The following is a 21,058-nucleotide window of genomic DNA, read 5'->3' on the forward strand; positions in this document are numbered from 1 at the left end:
TTTGGGAGCAAATTTGTCCAAACAATGAAGTGATCATCTGGACTTTCATTCTGACATGATATTAAGTTGCAGCACAGCCAAGGTGCTAGTGCCACAGTAACACTGGCAGTGAGTGTCATACAGAGGCCAGAGGGTGGGGAAAGGGTGAAATATGAAACCAGCATGCTTACCTCATTGTTTCTCTTGACCAACATCTGTAGGCTGGCAGTGGCTCCCTGAGGCAGACACACACACACACACATTTATTTTCATTTGAACATTTACAGCACATTTAACATCCACACAGCCATACTGTTACATAACACTGGCAGAGAGTGTCAAGCAGGGAGATATTGGAAAGGTATGGAGGGGCAGACGTGGGTTTGCTTTTTACTAAGTAGTGGCACCAACCATGAAGCTCAAGTGAGGAAAATGTTATGACATGGTTGTGACACTTGTGACATCAATGTCTGCTGCTGGGATACACTCCTTGCTACAGATACAGAAATACAGAGCTCATATTTACACTTTCAAGACAGTCTTGGATGTCAAGATAGCTTCATAGTTGCTAGCTTTATTTTGTAACCAACGGGCAACTGGCAGCAGAAGTGCTGCCATGAAGCTAGAATACTGGCTGGCATTTTTACTGGACCAGATAGCATATAATTCATGTCAGTAACATTGACACACATAGCTGAAACATTATGCCTGCACATTAGCCACAATAGGCTGCGGTTTCTCTAATGGTCATACAGCACATGGTAATACAGTCAACAAGTTATTTCTACAGTGGAGTGAGATAAGGCACAAGAGTTCATTTTACCTATGAGAAAAGGAATTATGATGGTGATTATGTGATTATGTGGAGGTGGTCCAAACAGGACTTCCAAGCTGCTGCTTCCAGATGTTTTAAAGGTTTCTCCACATTTCAGCTCTGAGACTGATCAATAATAAACTGCAAAGACCGCAAAAGTGTGGCTTTGACTAGCGGAGGTGCACACACACACCTCTTTTACTTCTCTCGCATCTAGTCTATTGAAATGTTGATCAAATTACAACTATTATGTGATTCAGACAGGTCTGTAACAGGTTAGATTCATGTCTGAATCTTACAAATTAATGTTGGTCATGTGTCACTGAATGGCCATTTCTGTGAAGTTGCAGAAAAATCACTACTGATGTTCTGTTTTTTGCCCACAAACTATAGAATTCTTTCCTTTGAGTTTATCTAATACCTGCAGCATCACAGATAGGTGTGTCTCCAAATTAAGAGATGCTGTGTGCATTTACACACAAAGCACAGCAGCAGTAACATTTTTTGAAGTTTTAAATGACCCGACGGCCTCCTTCCAAACCTCTCCTCTCTCATGGTCTACATCAAGTGGTATCTCTCCAGATAGAGAGATAGTTTTAGTTTTATTTGTCCAGATTTGGATATTACAGTCTCTGGGATAGTTGTTGCCTCCACTCAATACTATGCCTTAGCAAACTGTGAGTTAGGTTTACCCCCGTCCCCCAAAAATGCCCAGGACCAGTTTGGCTTAGCCCCAGATTTATTCATAACAGCTCTGTGAGGTGAAGCTGTACTTAGGCATAGCAGTGCTTTGCACTAGCTACATGTTCACAATGACAATGCTAACATGCTGATGTTTAGCAGGTAATGTTTACCATGGTCACTATCTTAGTTTAGCATGTTAGCATGCTAATGTGTGCTATTTAAGTAAAGGGATCACTGCAATCATTAAATTTCATGCTCTACGGAATATGAATGTCTGTTGGTACACTAGAGGTAAAGTCAATGACCAAAGTCAGTAGGATTCATTGTGTGGGGACCATAAATGTCTGTACAAAACCTCATGGCAATCGATCCAATAGCATTGCCATCCATGAAGCCATGCTGCTGGTGTGGCGAAAAGTAAGTCAAAAGTGTCTTTTTTCAAGTGCTAAGGCTTAAAGAGAGGTATGTCTGAGAGAGCGTTAGCTTGATTGACAGGAATCTTAACTTATCATGCTCATTCCACTGGGTCTGAAAGAGCTGAACAGTTTTTCCATTTCTGCTTCGTTTATCAGGTACACTCGGTGACACTGAGATTATTTTTTCAAGAGATCTGAGTAGAAAATGCTTTCATCAATAATACATTATGGATACACATGTATAACCACATACAGACACACACACACCTTCTTCAACACACTGTCTGACTCAGTCCTGCGGAGGTCCAGTGATTCATCGCCCTCTTCCTTCTCTCCATCTAAGGAAAGAGAGGAAAATAGGGGTGTAAGGATTGAAGGGAGGGAGGAAGTGAGCGAGTTTACATGTGTATGAATGTATGTGTCCTACTTTTGCTGCTGTTCATCTGATGACTGTCGAAGCCTCCAAAAGTCTCAGCTCTCCTAGGCAGACAAACCGATCCCACACTGCCCCCTGTCAGGCCAACTGGAACACTGCAGCCTGCTCCACCGACACCACTGTTTAATAAAGCATGCAGGGTCTCCACTGCAGAGAGAGCGATTAAAAAGAAAATACATGGTATTAACATTAAATCTTTAACTAGGGCAGTGCCCATTCAAAATGTGCCTGTTCAGAACGGGCTGACTGCTTGGCCTCTGGTACTGCTGCTTCAATGCAAAGAAATATTAATACTTTTGATGTGAGGTGTGATTGAGTATATACACAGATGTTAAGTACTGTAATCATGAATCTTTTCTCATGTCAAGTGAAATAAGGGCTGCATTTCAAAATAAAACATAAAACAGAGAGCTTTTGAAAATATGTGCATCCTACAATAAAGCGGATTGATCATATCGGGCTCTTAGATTGTTTATTTTCTGTGATCATTTGAATGGGTATGTTTGCTCAAAAGATTTGTGCTCATATGAGACACACTGGTTTTGAGCTGCCTGTGAGAAGTAGCCTAAGAGTCTGTCCATTCTTGATTAAAAGCTCTGTTTTCGCCGTCCACTTTTCTTCTTCTTTTTAGAGCTCACCATGTGAAAAAACATTTCTGAGCTCTGATCGCCATCTGAGCTCATGCTTATGGTTTTATCATTATGGAATACAAACAAATCAAAAACATATACTTACCAGCCACTTTATTAGGAACACCTGTGCAATCTAATGCAATCCAATACAACAGCTCTGCCATAAATTCTACTTTTACAAAGCTTATACATTTTCAGTTTTTGTTGACATTGTCAGAAAGGTGATAATTCACCTTTATGTTTATTATTGAGGTCGTAGTGGGTGGTGCTGGTGTACTGCAGTGCATTATATTAAAAAGTGTTCCTAATATTTTGCCCCCCCTCATGTTTTTTAATGGAGTGGACAAAATATTAGGAACACCATTCAATTAGATTACACAGGTGTACCTACTAATAAAGTGCTTGGAAGGAAAAAATATTTTTGGTGAAAACAACTCATGCAGGGACTTGAGGGTTCAATGAACATTCACACTCAATATTTTTTCAGTATTTTTTTGTCATTTAAGGATTACGCACGTCATCTAGCCATTTCCAGTTAGGCCCTATACAATTTCCAAATCATCAAATTTTTATCCTGAGCAAGATTATCCACTCACACTAATCCAAATTCATTTCCAGATTCAGAGAAATGCTCCATATTCCAGGGGTGGAGGACAGTCACCACTTCAACACCCAGCTCTTTCCTTACTCCTGGACAGCATACTCCACACTCAGACACAGAGCTGACCGGCTCGCTCTTCACTTGTTTATTCACAGTTTATTAATAATACATATGTCACATGTCTAAGCACATCATGTGAAAATACTTTTCTCTGACTCGCTGTACAGCTCTGATCTTCGGCTGTGCTCATGACATACAGTCGCAGAGCCCTGAAGCCTTGTTGCATGTCTAAATTGCACCAAACTGACACTGCACTTCGTTGGGTCCTAAGCAATACACCCATCAAGTGAGAAGTGGATCGGATAAACAGTTGTTGTTGCAAAGTGCAGACAGAGAGACAGACAGAGAGTCCTTGTTTTATAGACTGATAAACACACAAAATATTACATAACCTCAGAACCATGAAAAAGAGGCTAAGACTGCTGACCTTCCCTCAGGGCATCCTTTATGATTGGCTCCCCCTTTGTGACATCATCAGGTGTGGCCCTGAATAACATGCGTTCCCTGACTTGTGGGTTTATATCATCGGGGACAGGATTACAGTCACCCAGGTCTCTGAAGATGTGGACCTTCTCCTCCAATAAGGAGATGATCTGTTCGTCTTTTCTTCGTAAAAGCTCTGCAATAAAACACAAATGAATGCATGAAGAAATGGAGATGTAGGAATAGAACCTAATAGAATAGAGTAGAATAGAACAGAATAAAATAGAGTAGAATAGAGGAGATGGACTGTCACCTCGGATCTCCTTTGCTCTGTTCTCCTGCTGCCTCCTGTCCTCCTCTGTCTCACTGGGAACGCCCTCATCCTCATCTTTCTCCCTGTCAAACAAACAAATACACACCAGAGTCAGTGCACTCACGGTTCCATGCTCATGTATAGTATACACGAAAAAAAAAAAAAAAAAGAAAAAAAAAATGAAAAAAACTCATTTCAGAAAAACACAACCGTTGAACTAAGACACTGAAAAAGCTGAAAAAGAATCCATATGGGAGGATCTTTCAGAAGCTTTCTATCCACTTGGGTCCTAATCAGATTTTGAACAGTTGAAGCACAACCACATTTCAGTACTTAACCATCAGTCGCCAAGATAAAAACAGCACATACTTTGTGCTCGTGACTGAAAATTGACTGAAGCGAGAGGTAAAATATCATCAATAAAAAAAACTTGATTTGCAGGCAGGATCTTATTTTATGTACTTGCCCATCATCCCTTTTTACTTAAGACAACATTTGACTCACTAAACTTATTAAAATGTGGTAACACTGTGAGATAGAGCTTTTAAGAGGAGCAGTCAGATAATGACAAGCTTTAAGAAAACCAGTCAAACTTTTTTTCATTCATACCACCATATGAACAAAAAATGAAGTTGAATGCACCTAAAATGATCTACTCTTCAGTTCCAGGTATTTACATGTTATTCATACATGCATATGCTTACAATACTTTCATGTTACATTATATTCAGTTGTTCAAGTAACTGCCTGTACTAAAGCGTACATGTTTTCTTGCTGTTGGTGTCGTTGCATATGAAGCATGTTGGGAATATGGCCATTGCCAATTAAGCAGTTATCTAGTAACTTCAAAATGTTGTCTTCTTGTGGACTGTCCATTCAGTTGTAAAGCTGTGAGTGTGCACAGCTATGTTAGGTGTGATAGGTCAAACCAGAAACCACTTCTGCAAGATCTAATAGAGACACAACTTACAGTTTGGTAAAAACTTAATAATCTGAGTGCTGTACTCAGACTGTACTGTACTTTATCTGTCGTTTTGCTTTTCTTAAGCCTGGGCCACACAGCCTACCTCTACCTGAGCAGCGCGTGTGCATCCCTGAACTGCTGCCTCTCGCAGGCCTGCGGTGTCCACAAAGACAACGTTGCTGCTGCTGCGGCACTGCTACTGCCAGCTCTATCTTTTCTACATAGTGTGAGCTCGTCCAGCAAGGGGAGAAACTTCCCACTGAAAATATATATAGGGATGGACACCTGATTGTGCCCCATCACACTAAGTAGCTCTTCATTCTAAAACAAACAGTGTTCAGAGCTACTTGCTTTAGACAGAACAAAATAGAACTCAAGCGGCATCAGTGAACTTAAAAATCCACATCTGGTAACTCTATTATGACAACTATGATGTAGTTTGTAGTGAGTAAGAATGAGAACATCGTGTGTGTGTGTGTGTCCTTACATGCAGTGCATGGCGTCCTGTATAATGGCCCTCCATGTGATGCGCTCCTCCTTGCTACTAGCCAATACCTCCACCATTTCTGGTCTCTCTATACCAGCTGTGATTAAAAACAGACCTGCAGGGGACAAATCATGAAAGCCTGAAGCAGTGTTTCCGATGATTAACCTGATTCATTGATCCATATTAATGTAATATTTGTGCAACAATGTATCACATTATATGAAACTCTACCTGAACAATTTAGTTGTTTAAACTTTAAGAACCGCATGTCATGCTTTGTACAGAAAAGAAGAATCACAAGACAAATGCAGTAAAGGAGAGAAAAGAAAAAGACTCACCTCGTTCCTCATTAGCAACTTCTCTGACAATCAGATTCTGTAGAGAGATGACTGTAGAGCGTTGATCCTGAACACAAACACAGAATTATATCAATTCCAAATCAAACCGAATCACTGAGAATATACTCCATATATATACCCAGCATATATGGACAAAAGTTTCTTTTTGAAATGTCAAACTAACCAATGAAGCAAAGACATATTTCTGGTCTTTTTCCTGAAGAAAGACCAACACATCAGACAGGAGCATGGCATGGACATCTGCAAAAACCAAGAAACAAAGGATTTACACAACTTTTTTTTCACTTTCTGTTTACAAATGCATGTTATATATATATATAGGATGAAGAGTGGAAACCTTTGAGTCGTCCGGCTGAGTTTTTCAGTTGCAGTGCTCCGTCATGCAGCAGCTTCCTCCCTCTGATCAAGTCCTCTTTAGCAAACATCTGACCACTCTTCATCCTCATGATGGACTTACTGTCAGTGCGACTGAAGATCACACAAAACAGAATCCATGTTTACAGTTCAGTCACTTAGCTCTTGTCCAGACTGAGTTACACATACAGTAAATGCATTAGTAAAATACATTGTTTCCAGCTGACAGTGAGGATCTATGGAAGATTTTCAATGCCTAAATGAAAGAAATCAAACAATGTAATAAATGTACAAAGTTATTTTCATTTCCTTTTTATGTATACATTTTCTGTGTCATAAATACATGAAAAAACATGTAATGACAGTTATTTAGCTTTTATACCTGAATGAACCACACCACAATACAGAAAGCAAAGTGAAGAGGTGTGTTGCATTTTAGCAGCTAATGCTAAATACAAAACAATGTCATTATTTTTCATGAGCAGGTGAAGGGGAGCTGTTTTTTTTAAGAAAAGAGAGGCACAGTAAATGCACACATAAAAAGGAAATACATATCACAGTGCATATTCTATGTCACTTTTCCTTTTCATTTCGGCAGTATAATCCCTCAGGGTAATAGCGCCCCATCAATGTACATCCACTAAAAGTGCTTGTTTTTGCCACTGGCAGGCTCAGATTGTTATTATAAGTGTCTGACAACATTATGGAAAGACCATACAGAGAAATAAAACATTTTTTGACCTTTCACTTGATGAAGTCTGTTTGTTATTGTGTCTAACCAAGTCTTGCTCAAGGAGAATTCTTGTCTGAAATCTTGCGAGAGTTGAATTGATGTCGAAATCAGCTAAATAATCATGACATGACAGAGTTGGAGAGAGGAGTGCCGGGAGGAGTTTGTCGTGTTGGAGAACAGAAAGCATAGCTTAGTGTTATCTTAAAGATTTCATGGCTGAATATTTAGCTGATATTGACAACAACTCAACTCTCGTGAGATTTCAGAACAAGACTTCTCCTTGAGTGAGACTTGGTAACACGCAATACAAACAAACTAGATCAACTGAAAGGTGACGAAGAACATTTTCTTTCTGTGTATGGTCCTTTCCATAATGATGTCAGACACTCATAATAACAATCTGAGCCTGCCAGCGGCAAAAACAAACACTTTTAGTGGATGTACATTGACAAGGCACTATTGCCCTGAAGGATTACACTGCTGCTGGCTAAGGCGCTCTCACTCAATACTGGACTCATTTCAAAGATTGTTGTCTCCATTGTCACTGTCAGTTAGACACAAAAAGATGGGAAAAAGGGTCCAGGTTGAAAAATGCTGAAGTTTCCCTTTAAAACATTCCCTAGAGATCCTTCTGGTTCTCTCTGGAAGCACTTTGTTCTTCTTGTAACTTAATCTGATACATTAACAATGACACTATTGAGAAAAATTCCAGAGATCAAGAGATGAGAAATTCAGGAACAATGTGACGGACATAAAGTTTGAAGACTTAGTTTGAACACAGTCTTCTCCTATTATAAGGCAGTTCAAGTTATTTTTATTCTTATGTATTCATCATCTTCTTTTTAATTTGAGCTTATCTGGATTTCAACAACAATTGTTTTTGTTATCTATAAAGATCTTAAAAATATTTGAAAACTTCTCTTAGAAAAGAGGAAAAAAAAGAAAATCAAATGAAATTTTGACTTCACAGTCAACTCATATTGAGGATTTGTTTAACAGTTATATCTGTAGTAAATCGTTAATTTTTTTATAATAAGAGAAAACAGTTTTTTCCAAAGATGTATTTAGTAGCTGTTCTGGAGCTTTTGATCACATCACATGATCTTCATCAGCTATTAATAGACTTTGCGATGAGTTTTCTCAACTGCTGATTCCAAGGAACAAAGTGAGCTTTGAACCTCAGCTTTTATGATTTATTTGAGACTATCTCAGTGACCAATAGGAAGGTTTTTCAACATCAATACGCTGTGAAATATGTTTTACAAGTGAAATATGAAGTCCAACAGAACAGAAATCATTCAATACAAACTTGGTCACAAAAACAGTATTTAGGGCAGTTCTGTATATTTTTACTGTAGTGTGCACCTCACCTATCCTATAATCTAGCAGCTAATACACTAGTCTACATTAGAGTGATTATTTAGTTTGTCACCAGAAACTGACTCCAGCACAGCCACTATATATACTGTATGTAGTATCTAGTCAGTCTAGTATACCTGTAGACCTCCCTCAGTCTTCGCTTCTTCTCCTGCTCGTTGACTTTGCTGTCCACAGCAGTGATCAGCTCCTTCACACACCGCAATGCTTCTGAAACACAGCTGTGGTCTTCATCTGTATCTGTTAGAGCAAAGCAGTCACGAGGTAAACCCATCTTACACTGATTTGGTTCTATTATTCCATTTATTGTATGATGCCACCATGGAGTAATCCACACGCATGATCAAAATAATTTTCGCTGCCAACGTAAATCTACTGGTAGGGTCCCTGTTACAAGTGAAATTTTTACAACAAGTGGCCAAATTTGATCCCCTACCACTCGTGGGACGTGGACTGTCAACCTCACATCCCAATCTGCCTAACTCTCAGACATCATAATTCTGTCTCTGAAGTATCCCATTCAGTAAATTATGAACTTCTGATTATGAACTTATGAACGAATCTTATTACCACTACACGCAATTCCATCCTCGCCTCCCCCTCCCTCCAAATTTGGTCTGCTGAATGTGAGATTGCTGTGTAACAAATCATTTGTCAAGATTTTAGTATGTCCCAAAATGTAAATAGTTTTTGCATCACTAAGTCATGGCTCTGACAACTACTGACAACAGGAAATCAGCTTTACATGACAAACATCATCCGATTTACATGAAATTTACAGGGTGTGGTCTACACATGATATACAACAACATGGCATACAATTAGTGGGTGTTTTCTAGTGGACACAGGAAGTGATATTTAACTCCTTCGTGCAACATCCGATATTCATGAAAATGCATATGCATGTCAGGTGATCTCCAATAAATGTTTTGCTACATTAGAGATCTACTTGGGTAGCACTGCCTACTGGCAACTGAAAGCAAGCCTTGTGTTACAAACTTCCTTTTATTTACATGAAATTTAAAGTGGTCTACATTTGATATGCAGCAACATAACGTACATTTAGTGCATGTTTTCTAGTGATAGTTATCTCCTACATGCAATGCAGTATTTGGGAAAATGTATATCCATGTCTGTTGTCCTCTGGTAAATGCATTGTAAATGTAATGTAATATAATGTAGTGCTGCAATAACAGCACTTCGACTGTGGCGCGCCCCAGCGTGTACAAAGGTGCGAGGGTCGATCATCACTGCTTCAAGCTTTAATTATTATTGTTATTGTTATTATTATTATCTTTTTTTTCTGTTGTTTCTGTGTGTAAAGTGCTATATAAATAAAGTTGCTTTGATTTGATTTGAATTTATGCCATGGGTCAATATTCTGTCTTTATTCCATTTATCATACATTACATTTTTAAATTGGTAGTTATATGTTTCTATTTGCAAAAATCACTGATGAGTTCACAACGCTTCAACTGGAATTTGAATTTCCGTTTTCATAGTCAGATTGTACAAGTGTAATATTAACTATGCTGTCATATATTTACAACTTCTACAGTTTCAATGATGATCTTACCCACACATTATAACTACACAGTTTTTACATGTGTTTCAAATAAACTGCTGTCATTGCTGCTGGAGACACAATGTCCACAACGTTCTTTTATTTCTATGCAACACTGGGTGTTTATGACAGAAACTATGGACACTTTCAGTGACTCTGTAGAGATGTGTCTTCATCCTTACCTTTGGTGTGCTGGAGTATCCTCTGGATGAGAACAGGATATTTGGTGATCCTCTGGGTGACCAATAAAATGCACTCTGGAATACTGAGCCTTCGCACAATACTGCTGCTCATTATCCTCTGCACAGAGAGAAAGGTTCGAAAGTTAAGAATGCAATATCATGAAGATGAACCAGAGCTTTGTACTAATGTCCCATTAAACATATGCAGCACATAGAAAGGAGCTGGTGTGAGATGAGTGCTGACCTTGATGAAAGCCTGGAAGCGTTTATCTTTAGCATGCAAGTCTTTGTAGAGATTGACAGCTTCATTGTGGCGACTGCAGAACTTCCCATAAACTTTCTTCATACGATCAGCGCTGCAGCCTGAAAACTGAAATAAAGAACAACATATTTATTTAACTACTGGTCAGCCATTAAATGTACTGCAGATATCTGTGATCCCCAGAGGGCATCCAGACCTTTACTTAAGTGCTACCATTAACCACAGTTTCTCTTTTTATTCAAGTCATATCATTTTCCAGTGAACAGAATTCTATCCTTTGTATGTATGGCGGTAGTGAACATTGCGGCCACCAGGGGCATTAGTGACTGTTAGTCTCTGTCACATTTCCTGTAACCTTTAACCACCAACTACTTCCTCTGTGGGATGCTAGCACTTTGTTGAACTTTCAAAGATGCTGCTGCTATGAAAAGTAAGACAAAATTAAACATATTATATATGTATCAATAGATTAGACTCTTGTCTTTTCAGTCAGCGTGGTCATTTTCAAAAAACCATGTTGTAAATACACAGCAGAGTATACAACTGAAACCTTAACAATCTGCTCTCTATTTGAAGGTAAGGTAGTTTCAGTGGAGTCTGGCAGTTAAATAAATCCTAAAAACCTTTATTTCTAAATGAATCCCAAGAGCCTAACAATCAAGAGTGGGTGTTGTTTTCATCCCTGCAGCATTTTCAGAAGGTCTGTTCTTCTTCCTCACCTGATTGACCAGGACTTCACCAATGCTGCAGATGAGGAAGCTGTTATTGTTCTGTCCCTCAGCTGACGAAGCTCTCTTTTGCTCAAGCAGCAGGGTGAGGAAACGTGTGTGTGTGTGCAACAGGTCATCCAAAACTGGGAAAATCTACAAAAAAATACAAATAAATCAGATGTAGTGCGCGGGAATTTCATTATCACTCGTATTATTAGTATTAATATTGTCTATGCATGGCCATTTGTTAAAGTGATCAGCACACTCCTCACCTTGTCCAGAGTGTGAGTGTCCAGTTGCAGCTCTTTCTGAATGCCTTTATAATAAACTTCAGACATTATCTTCAGTGTCCTCACATGGTGGAACTCCGTCTGGTACATTTCTGTGGAGAGAAAAGACTCAATGTCTTGAGTGGCTACACCTACCCCTCAAGTTTGTCTGCTCTGGTCTATCTTTCTCTAAGAGTGAGTAACACTATCTGTATTTACCATAGATGACGTCTTGTCTCTTGATTTCATCTTTCTTCAGAGTTTTCAGGAACTTCTTATCCACTGTACCACTCCAAGAATCAGCTTCCAAATCTTTGATGTCACACTCAAACTCGCCCATCAGCTGACTGTCCATCATCTCTGTACCTTTAAACACCACGATTTCAGATGTCACATACAGGAATCAACATAAATGACTACACTTTTCTTGTTGTTCATCCTTGTCAGACACAGTCTCTCAAGTTAGGATGCAAGAGAGTGAATTAAAAAGGAGTTTTCACAGTAACTGTTTTTACAGTGTGTGTGTGTGTGTGGGTGTGTCTTGAGCTACCTTCATCAGTGAGTGACTCAGTTGAGGCATTGACTTTGCTCCCCTGATGAAGAGAGTCAGTGGACTGGGACAGAGACTTCAGACCTTTCAGCGGGACGTCATCTAAACTATAAGCAAAAAACCATGGACAGTTTTTGAGGTCTACTCTCTGCCAATAATAACATCAACAACCACCTTTATTTGTATATCACTTTTCAAAACAAATATATTAAATGCTTCTCATTCAGAGGAAGAAAAATAAACACATAAAAAAAATGATAAAATAACAGTGAGAACAAAAAAGTGTTTTAATCCACACAGATGAACCAAATTCACCAAATTTACCAGGGCACAAATATACTACTTAGTGCAGGAAAGGGCTTCCAAAGTGTTGGAGGTCCTTACAAGTCAAACATAACATTTCATTTACTCTTCAAAAATGTGCAACAGTATAAAGAAGACATGACCACATCTGGATTTTTGAGGACCATTATTTGAGGACCTTAATGATATTGATCTGTGATCAAATAAAATCAGCAGATAATTCGGGCTGTGCTGATTAGCAGCTGATGCCACTGCTAATGGAACCCTAGTGAAGGGATGAAGGTGAATGTGTAATAAAGGGTTACAAATTATTTAAACCTGCTTTAATCATATTTTTGAAATCAAATAAAATGACTGTGTAATACAACAGGGCTTGCTCATAATACAAATTAAACCAAACTCTGCAGCCTAACAGAGGTCTCTCTTTAGTCTCTTTTACTTTACAGTTTTGATTTGACTTTGGGCATTCACTGTATGGTTGTCTTGGGCAGCTATTTCCAGCAAAAAACTCTCTGTACACCACCGCAACAAACATCATCAAACAGCAGGCTAATCTAGTAAAAATACTGATTTATTTACCCCCAGTGGCCAGGAATAAGTAATGCAGCTTTAAATGAATGTTTTAAGTAGCAGAGTGAACAGTGTGACCAGGTCTCAGTTAAGAAGATGCAAATGTTGGCCCAGTGCTGGGCTTATTTTGATGAACATAATATGGTAGGCTATCAGTACTTTGCTCAAAGACATGGACACAGGTCACTAGAATGACTCTCTTACCATTTGGCCACACTACTTCTCCAAAAATATATATAGTAAAATCACAGTTGTGTCTTACGACGTTCTGCTTTTTGGTGGCAGCACAGCACTGTGCTGGTCTGTGTGTTCTGCTGCTGTGTGTATGTGAGGTTTCTCACCCTGCTATGTTGCTGGTGGAGATGCTCTTGGCCAGGTTGCTGTGTGAGTTGAAGATGCTTGGGTGTCTCCGTGAAAATACTACAGGAAGCTGGTCATCAGGGGTAGTTACTGTGGACCAACGCTCCCGTGATGAAGAGGATGACGTTGATGAAAAAGAAGATGCTGAAGATGTAGCTAGAGACAAACATAAATGTGTACATTTTAGACATACAATACCAGCAATAGACTTAGATGCCTCACTTGTTAAATACGGATTTTATGTAGATCACTTTTTCAAATGTCCCATTTCTTCCCTTCACTCTTGCCATTAACCTAGATTTTCATCTATCTACAGTATACTGTTTTAATACAAACTAATAAATATCAGAAGGTGGGAAGGAGTATTAAACTGCTGTAAAACAACACATTAAGTAGATGACAAAATACAGTATATCTTACATATAGCATATTAAGAACTCCACAACATTGTGTCTTCACTATTTGTCTTCTATTTCACGGTCAGATACTGATGATGATGATACTGAACGCCCATGTGGTGGAGGCATTTTATCATCACTCATTATAGCTGTCTTTTTGGAGGGCTACTCAAAACTAAGGAAAGGGGGAATTTCACTTTATTACATCTCGGGTCTTATTTCCATAATTGGGTCAGTCAACTCAATTGAAAACACAGCACAGTGATATCTTTATTGTTTGGTGACCTGGCTCTGCCTTATCACTTAGCTTGATGAGGTGAAGTGATTGAAGTGAGTGATTAAAGCAAAGCAGCAAGAGAAATGCTTGTGGAGGCACTTGTGGTGCAAAGAGTGGGGGCTGCAGTGGCAGAGCAAAGCAAGAGCTGGGTACTGGTGACAGCTTTAAATAGACTGGCAAACATACAGAGAGCAGGGAATGACCAGAAGTTGAAAATCTGAAAAATGGAGTCTTTGTTGCTGATATTTTTCTGCTTTAGGACGTAAATGACATGAAAGATGCCCTCCTTCAGGCCAACATGACCAATATGGTTTGAAGCAATCACTAAGCAATTGACTTTGCCATTACTGATGTAGACACACATTAATGTATTGGGTCAAAGTTTAAGACAACCAACTGCTTATTCCTGTGACCTGGTTTCATTGCATTTCCCTTCCTTACTTTGAGTTAAAACAGGTCACGTGTAACCAAACTGAAACACCTCATCTCTCTGGAGCATGAACACATTTTACATTATCTTACATTACATGGGTTGGTAAAAAGAACCTTAATGGGTCTTTGGACTAATTTGGTTACTGACATGACAGACTAGGGTTATGTTTTAATGAACTCAATTCCCACAGCAACACACTGAAAACAGCTTTGCTTGTAGAGGGGAGACTTGACACTGTTCATTTATTTATATTGGTTATTTACTGCTTGATGTGGTTTTTGGTGAGAGAGGTGATTTTGGTAATTATAAAAATAATAAGGTAATAATATGGTGCTGCAGGCTGATGTGTGAGCAAGATTGTTAATAGAATTTGATTCATAACTTGTTTGTGGCCAGTGTAAAAACTTAAAATGCGTGCTCACCTGTTGATATAATGTTAAAAGAAAACTCCCTTCTTGCACCTAATGTACACAAAACATCATAAATCCTTTAACGTTTAGGACATTCCTGTTGATATGTCCTTGATTAAATGTTATCCTGAGAAATGTATTTGCTTAAAGTTGAATGGACTGCCTAATAAATGCATTTATTATCTATAATCTTAATGGAGAGGCTTCATACATTTCTTCATTCGTTCATTCATTAGTCCCTCTGATCCATGTCTCTGATTCATTTCTATAAGTTCTGCATTTCTATTCTAAATCAAAGAGACAACTCCTCATGATTCACACTATCAGGTCAAGTTCAGCAGGCATTTATCCATCACTCCTCTTCCTTACCCACACCAGAGCCAATCAACAATCACCATACTGGTTCAAGCTCCTGCTAACATCTGACCAACACCAGCATCTGACTCTTCCTGGAATCAGAGTAATTGAAATGGAGTGATCATGTAATTATTTGTGTATCCTGTCAATAGCAACTGATGGGATTAAGTGAATTTCATAAAGGTTATGATGGTCAAGCTAGAGTGAGGCCGTATTCAGACTAAATCAGCCGTTGTGGCGCACTGCCGCAGAGGTGTGAGGGGGTGTTAATCTGACGCGCCAGATGGTTTGTAACACAGAACCATCTGAGAAGTCGTCTATGGAAACTGATTGGAAAAGGGCAGGCACTTTCAAAAAATACTTGGTAGGTAATTAGATGAACCATCTGTTTATCACCGTCTATCACTGTCTTACCTTGCAAGGCAGCTGGATTTGTGTTGCTGACTGGACAAGTACATAACTTGAAGCCTGACAAGATGGATTCTTGCGTGATATCATGATCTTGTGAATCCAGCTGCCCATGTTTATTTGTGCTCTAGAACCTAATTGCTGTGAAACAGTCAGAAAATAACATTTTATTTATCTGATTCACTGGCTTTCTCGCTACCACCACTTCCTCTCCTCACTCACTCTCGAATTCTCTTGACCTCAGCTGCTCTCTGTCTCAGTCACTGGTGCTCTCATCTCTCTCTCTCTCTCTTTTTCTCTTATCATTTTTAAAAAGAGTCGGGAAGCCAACGGCAAAGTCTAACTTTACTTTTAACATTATCAGACAAAGAGAAATGTCTTCCCTTCTTCCTAGTAATGTCTTTGTCTCCCTCATGGCAGAGTTTTATAGCTCTGATCGGTCTGATGACGTTGGGTTGCGTTTCTCCAAAAGTTGACCCTGGATCAGCTTTCTCGCTGCAGGCCAGTGCAGCATCACTGAAGCCAAACCCCCTGCAGCCTAAACGCACTGCCCCCATTCAAATGAATGGGAGGACTGATGTTTTTGCTGGAACGCCTGATTTGGTCTGAATACAGCCTCAATGTTTCGTGAGGTTCATTCTAACAATCATGCACCTATGATTTATTAGCAATGTTGCGTTATCCATATTTATACTGATTAGAACATTGTTTACTCCACTAGTTACAAGAATGGCAATGTTGGCTGTAAGGAGCATCATCAGTGTCACTAGTGATTATTAATCTTGTTGTGGCACATGTTCAAGTTTTGAAGTTCTTCCTTGACTTGTGATAATGCCCTTTGTTCTTACATTTACTCCTCATGTTGACAGCTGATCCAGGAACAGCTTCTGGCACCAATGACTGCTGCTGGAAACAAACACAAGACATCATTAAGTGGGAGACGTCACTCAGCAGTGCTTTACATTATGGTCATGGATAGTATGTGTTGCTCTCCTGATCACTGTGTAACGTGTGTGTCACACCTACCTTTGTTTTACTCTTTGTACACACAGCCAGACTCTCTCTGCAGCTCTTATGGACATTAACACCACAGTCTGCAAACATATGATAATCATTAGAAACAACTTTCAATGTTTTCAGCAGTATAAAGTGGCTTTCTCAAGTAGTAAGTATCATAAAACTAACTAAAACCCATACTGCAGTGTTACATTCACTGTCCAGTCAGCTGTCTGTGAGGATAAGCTACAATTATACAGTACACACAGGAGTGTGTGTGTCACATTATGACCTCATCCTTCATTTCCTGCACACACACTGTTTATCGAGCAAAGTTTTCCTCCACAGTAACACTGCTCTCGTAGTCATGGCGATGACAACACACACACAGACACACACAGAGTGATGCAACAGACTTCAAGACAGATAGAGAAGTTAGCCAGGCAGCAGGAGGCCCCTCCTTCTATCCTTCCATTCATGGAACAAACAGTGATCCATATCAACATGTCTAAAGCCTTGCTGCGAATGGACTACGTCAGCAAAATCCAAAACTTCAGTGATGGGCTCTGAACACTGACATCTTCATCTACACAGAGACAGTGACAGCAGACTTTCCTCCTGTTACTTATTCTCTTCTCATTTCACAGTATTTTAAAAGATTCAGGAACTTAAAAATTATTGTTTTGATTCTAAAATCTAACAGAGTTATGAGCTACACTGTATGTTGTATTTATTGTACATTATAGCTACTTTTCTTGTGATACAGGTTAAAACCTCATGTGGTGCCAAATGATCTCTGCCTTGTAACTCAGCAACAAACCTCACATTGGCTTCAAGTCACATATTTCAAATCAGAAACTCTCCACATGTAACTTTCTGAAATTGTCCAACATTCAGGGGGCATGAATGAGAATTTCTCACCTCATGAGTTTCTATTCTTAAATATCTCTCATTTATGTGGTTTTGTAGTGGTTTTTATGATGTATTATTTTATATTGCTGTATGATGTATCTTTTTTGTAGCTTTTTATTTATGCTATTATTATTATTTTAATCAAAGTGTTTTAAAGTATGTCATATCAAATAGGCACATTTTGGATTAAGACAGCAACTGTTGCACTTTTCCAGTTAATGGACCAAATATGGTGTCACCCATGTCCCTTCTTGGACACTCCCCTTACCTCTCTGTTAGTCTGGGACAACGACTGGCCTGAAGCCACATGACCATATATGCGAACCATCTTTGTAGATGCCCCATTGGCTGATATGTTTCTGGATGTACATGATTAGTTATCTTTTATATTTTATATAATATTTTTATTTATATTTTTTTACCTTTTTGCTTCATACCTAACCTGCTCTATTTAAATGTTGTTTGTGATGTGTTTAATGATGATCTGATGAAGGCCACAAGCCAAAACACATTGGTCCAACAATAAAGTTGTTCTATATACTACCAGTGTTGCTGGAGTTTTGATCTCTTTAGACTTCTTTCCCTTCTCCATGCACCTTGGAATTAGGTGAAGTTGTGCCAGAAACCCCTACTCTGGATACAACATTCACACCCAATTGGTCTGCTGTGCCAAGGCTGGTCTCTCTAACACCCCGTTCTACCCTCTCTATGACGACCAACTTCTGACTCCGCCTTTGAGTGAAGCTGTTCGTAGCAACAGTGTAACACTTGATTTCCAATGTGGTTGGACAACACATCGTACAAACCAATTCTGGTCGACCATAAACCTTATAGTTAATCTTAGAGTTAATCCTTCCACGGACTATGATTAGGGCTGTCAAAATGAATGTATTTTATTCAATTCAAGGTCCTTCTCTTCACTCTCAAAGCCCTCCACAACTAGTGAGGCCTACCTCACTGACAACCATGCCCACACCATGTGAGACCAGTCTCCTGTCCCATCATCATCCAACACCAGACCAAGGCTGACAGGGTCTTCTCTATAGCCACCCCCTCCTTCTGGAACTCTCTCCTCAAACACATCCACCACTGCACCCATCAACAGTGCTTTTAATATTTCATTTAATATCCTGTCTCTGTAGTGTGGTTTCAGTTCTCTAAGATCTTTTATCTTTATCTTGAAAACCATTCTGTATACAGTTGAAACTGTATTATTATTAATTAATATGAGATGATGATAATCATCCTTTCAACTCTGCCCTGAGGTGCACTTTGATTAAAAGTCAAAAAGCAGTATGTTAGAGAGAGCAAGCAAGTCAGACTAAGAACTGAATAAACAGAACACACACACAAAGCTCAATCAAAAACACCATCTCAGTCCGATGTTCAGTGTTATAATTCAGTTGAGTGTTAATTTGATTGTAGCATCGGTGGTTAGATTCCCAAGAGATAAATGGAAATGAGAGAGAGATGCCATTGTGAAACGACTTAAGAAAAAAAGGTGGCCGCAGAGGAGGAGGAGGAGGAATAAAAAGAGGAAGAAGGGAGGAGGGAAAGAAAAGAGGAAGAAAATAAGGAAGAAGGGAGAGAAAGTTAAAATGAGAGAGAGAGAGGGGAAGAAGAAACCTTGTTTGGTCCTCAGAGCAAGGACAAAGTAGAAAGAAAGAAGAGGAGAAAAGACAAAGAGTTTGTCTTACTGTTGCAGAGGAAGGCGTCCTTATTGTGTAGAGATTTGATACAGTGCTGACAGGCAGTGGAAGGAGAGGGACTGACTGGGATGAAGAGATGACCATTTGCAGTCTTCTTTTCTCTCTCCTTACTCTCTCGTTCCTTCTCTCCTCTCCTCTCCTTCTCCTTCTCCTGGAAGCAATAAAGGAGAGATACAGATAATCAATATAGTAAACAGTCAGGAAATTCAGCTGAGAATATGTTTATACACTAAATAAGCAGTTATATATGTTTTTGTATAATCACATTATTTAAATACTTTCATAATTCAAAGTGCTTTATCATAAAGCAGTCCTGCTCAGTACTTAACAACATTACCCACAATGGCCTATTATGCCTGGATATACAGTGTTAGCTATCACTGCCTAAGCAGTATGACAAAATCTCATGAAACTTTAGTCCTGACACCATGATGGCAGAGGTTTTTCTATTTTATGCAAATTAAATCGACAACACAACAACAAATCCACATGGCTGAAGTTGCTACTGTGACACAGGAACCGTAACACACAGCAGTGAAGCATCTCACAGTCATGAACTGTTTTGTTTGTGCTTTTAATAACCAGAACTGAAAATACTAGAAGCTGTATGACATGTATTCATGATCATCTGGGAACCATGAATATCGTGATATTGATCTTCCTGCAGCTACAAAAATCATCATCTGGGAATCATGAGTATCCATGATAACATGAAACTTTTAAATTCCTTTTCAACTGTTTTAAACAGAACTTAATTCATGAATCCAGTGATCACTTCAGCAATAAATAGAAATGTCACGACACATGTATTGATGATTGTTGTTAGTTTTGAGTTTTCACATTCACACCCACATTCATATTCATACTCACACTTTAATGATAAAATAAGTACATGTTCCATTGGTAACACTACTATGGTATTATCCTGTCTGATCTGGTATAAACGTAATAGTTTGGTTGCTTAGTTACAGCATCAACGGAAAATGAAACTTGTAAGCAAACCAGCGGTAAAGACATTGCTGAGAGAATGATTCAAAAACAATGCAGACAGACACCTAACTCACACAATTGTGACTCATACTTTCCATCATCCCAAATATTTCGGCAGTAGTAGCATTAGCAAGTAGATGCTTATTCAACTTAAAACAACTTGTAGAACACTATTTTTTCTATGTTTATGCCCTGTGGAATTTCTAGACAAAACTGCACAAAACATGGTGAGCAGGGTTTCAGTGTGTCAGGAAGTTCATGCTATATTTGTTCTGACATTTGTGACATTTGTCATGACACGCAGACACACACACACACAATCACACAGAGCACAGCTATCCTTGTTGACATGACATTGACTTCCATTCATGGTGGACAGCCTAACCCAAACCCTAATGTTAACCTAACCTTAACCTGACCTCAATTCACACCTTAACCCTAACCTTAAAGCAAGGGTAGGTCATGTATTGTGATGTGATGTAAGCCTTTTCTGTTATATTTGTTTAATTTCTCTGTACATCCCAACAGCAATTAATAAACCAAATGCTCTGACAATAAAAAATATCCAATATCTGTAGCTGGCCCAGAGCTGTAATAAGTCCGTCGAATTGCTACCTGTCTGTCAACCTACCTACCTGCCTGTCTGCGCACACTCTGTGCACATGACACAGAAAGTTTGGAGGCCAGGTGAGCAGTGGGATACCGACAAATAGGAAGTAACAGGACTCCATGAATTGTAGAAGGAGAGAAGAAAAAGACAAGAATT

The 21,058-nt window shown here is 39.1% G+C and overlaps 1 protein-coding gene and 1 long non-coding RNA gene across 8 annotated transcripts in view; one reads left to right on the forward strand and one right to left on the reverse strand.

Annotated features, from left to right (window-relative positions):
• The window catches only part of akap13 (A-kinase anchoring protein 13), a 170,299-nt gene that overhangs the window by 11,247 nt on the left and 137,994 nt on the right, over positions 1-21,058 (reverse strand). For 4 of the 5 annotated variants that reach the window (XM_044357341.1, XM_044357342.1, XM_044357340.1 and 1 more), the window contains 20 exons: positions 19,291-19,453; positions 16,712-16,779; positions 16,534-16,591; positions 13,384-13,558; positions 12,170-12,276; positions 11,839-11,985; positions 11,623-11,732; positions 11,360-11,503; positions 10,623-10,748; positions 10,379-10,496; positions 8,752-8,872; positions 6,506-6,636; positions 6,332-6,408; positions 6,148-6,214; positions 5,810-5,924; positions 4,359-4,441; positions 4,050-4,241; positions 2,321-2,476; positions 2,161-2,231; positions 171-215 (listed from right to left, as the gene is read on the reverse strand). In XM_044357341.1, the coding sequence (XP_044213276.1) occupies positions 171-215; positions 2,161-2,231; positions 2,321-2,476; positions 4,050-4,241; positions 4,359-4,441; positions 5,810-5,924; positions 6,148-6,214; positions 6,332-6,408; positions 6,506-6,636; positions 8,752-8,872; positions 10,379-10,496; positions 10,623-10,748; positions 11,360-11,503; positions 11,623-11,732; positions 11,839-11,985; positions 12,170-12,276; positions 13,384-13,558; positions 16,534-16,591; positions 16,712-16,779; positions 19,291-19,453 (2,274 nt within the window). The remainder of the gene's footprint in view (positions 1-170; positions 216-2,160; positions 2,232-2,320; positions 2,477-4,049; positions 4,242-4,358; positions 4,442-5,809; positions 5,925-6,147; positions 6,215-6,331; positions 6,409-6,505; positions 6,637-8,751; positions 8,873-10,378; positions 10,497-10,622; positions 10,749-11,359; positions 11,504-11,622; positions 11,733-11,838; positions 11,986-12,169; positions 12,277-13,383; positions 13,559-16,533; positions 16,592-16,711; positions 16,780-19,290; positions 19,454-21,058) is intronic. The other variant, XM_044357339.1, reaches the window with a different exon arrangement.
• Positions 10,972-11,965, forward strand: LOC122986206. 3 transcript variants are annotated; one of them, XR_006404262.1, is made up of 4 exons: positions 11,010-11,070; positions 11,172-11,216; positions 11,329-11,453; positions 11,879-11,965. It is a non-coding gene; the product is annotated as an uncharacterized LOC122986206 (long non-coding RNA). The 3 variants fall into 3 exon arrangements; XR_006404260.1 differs by lacking the exon at positions 11,172-11,216 and having other exon boundaries at positions 10,972-11,070; XR_006404261.1 differs by lacking the exon at positions 11,010-11,070 and having other exon boundaries at positions 11,079-11,216.

The sequence above is a fragment of the Thunnus albacares genome, chromosome 7 (genome assembly GCF_914725855.1).
Source record: "Thunnus albacares chromosome 7, fThuAlb1.1, whole genome shotgun sequence".
In the NCBI taxonomy this organism is placed as follows: domain Eukaryota; kingdom Metazoa; phylum Chordata; class Actinopteri; order Scombriformes; family Scombridae; genus Thunnus; species Thunnus albacares.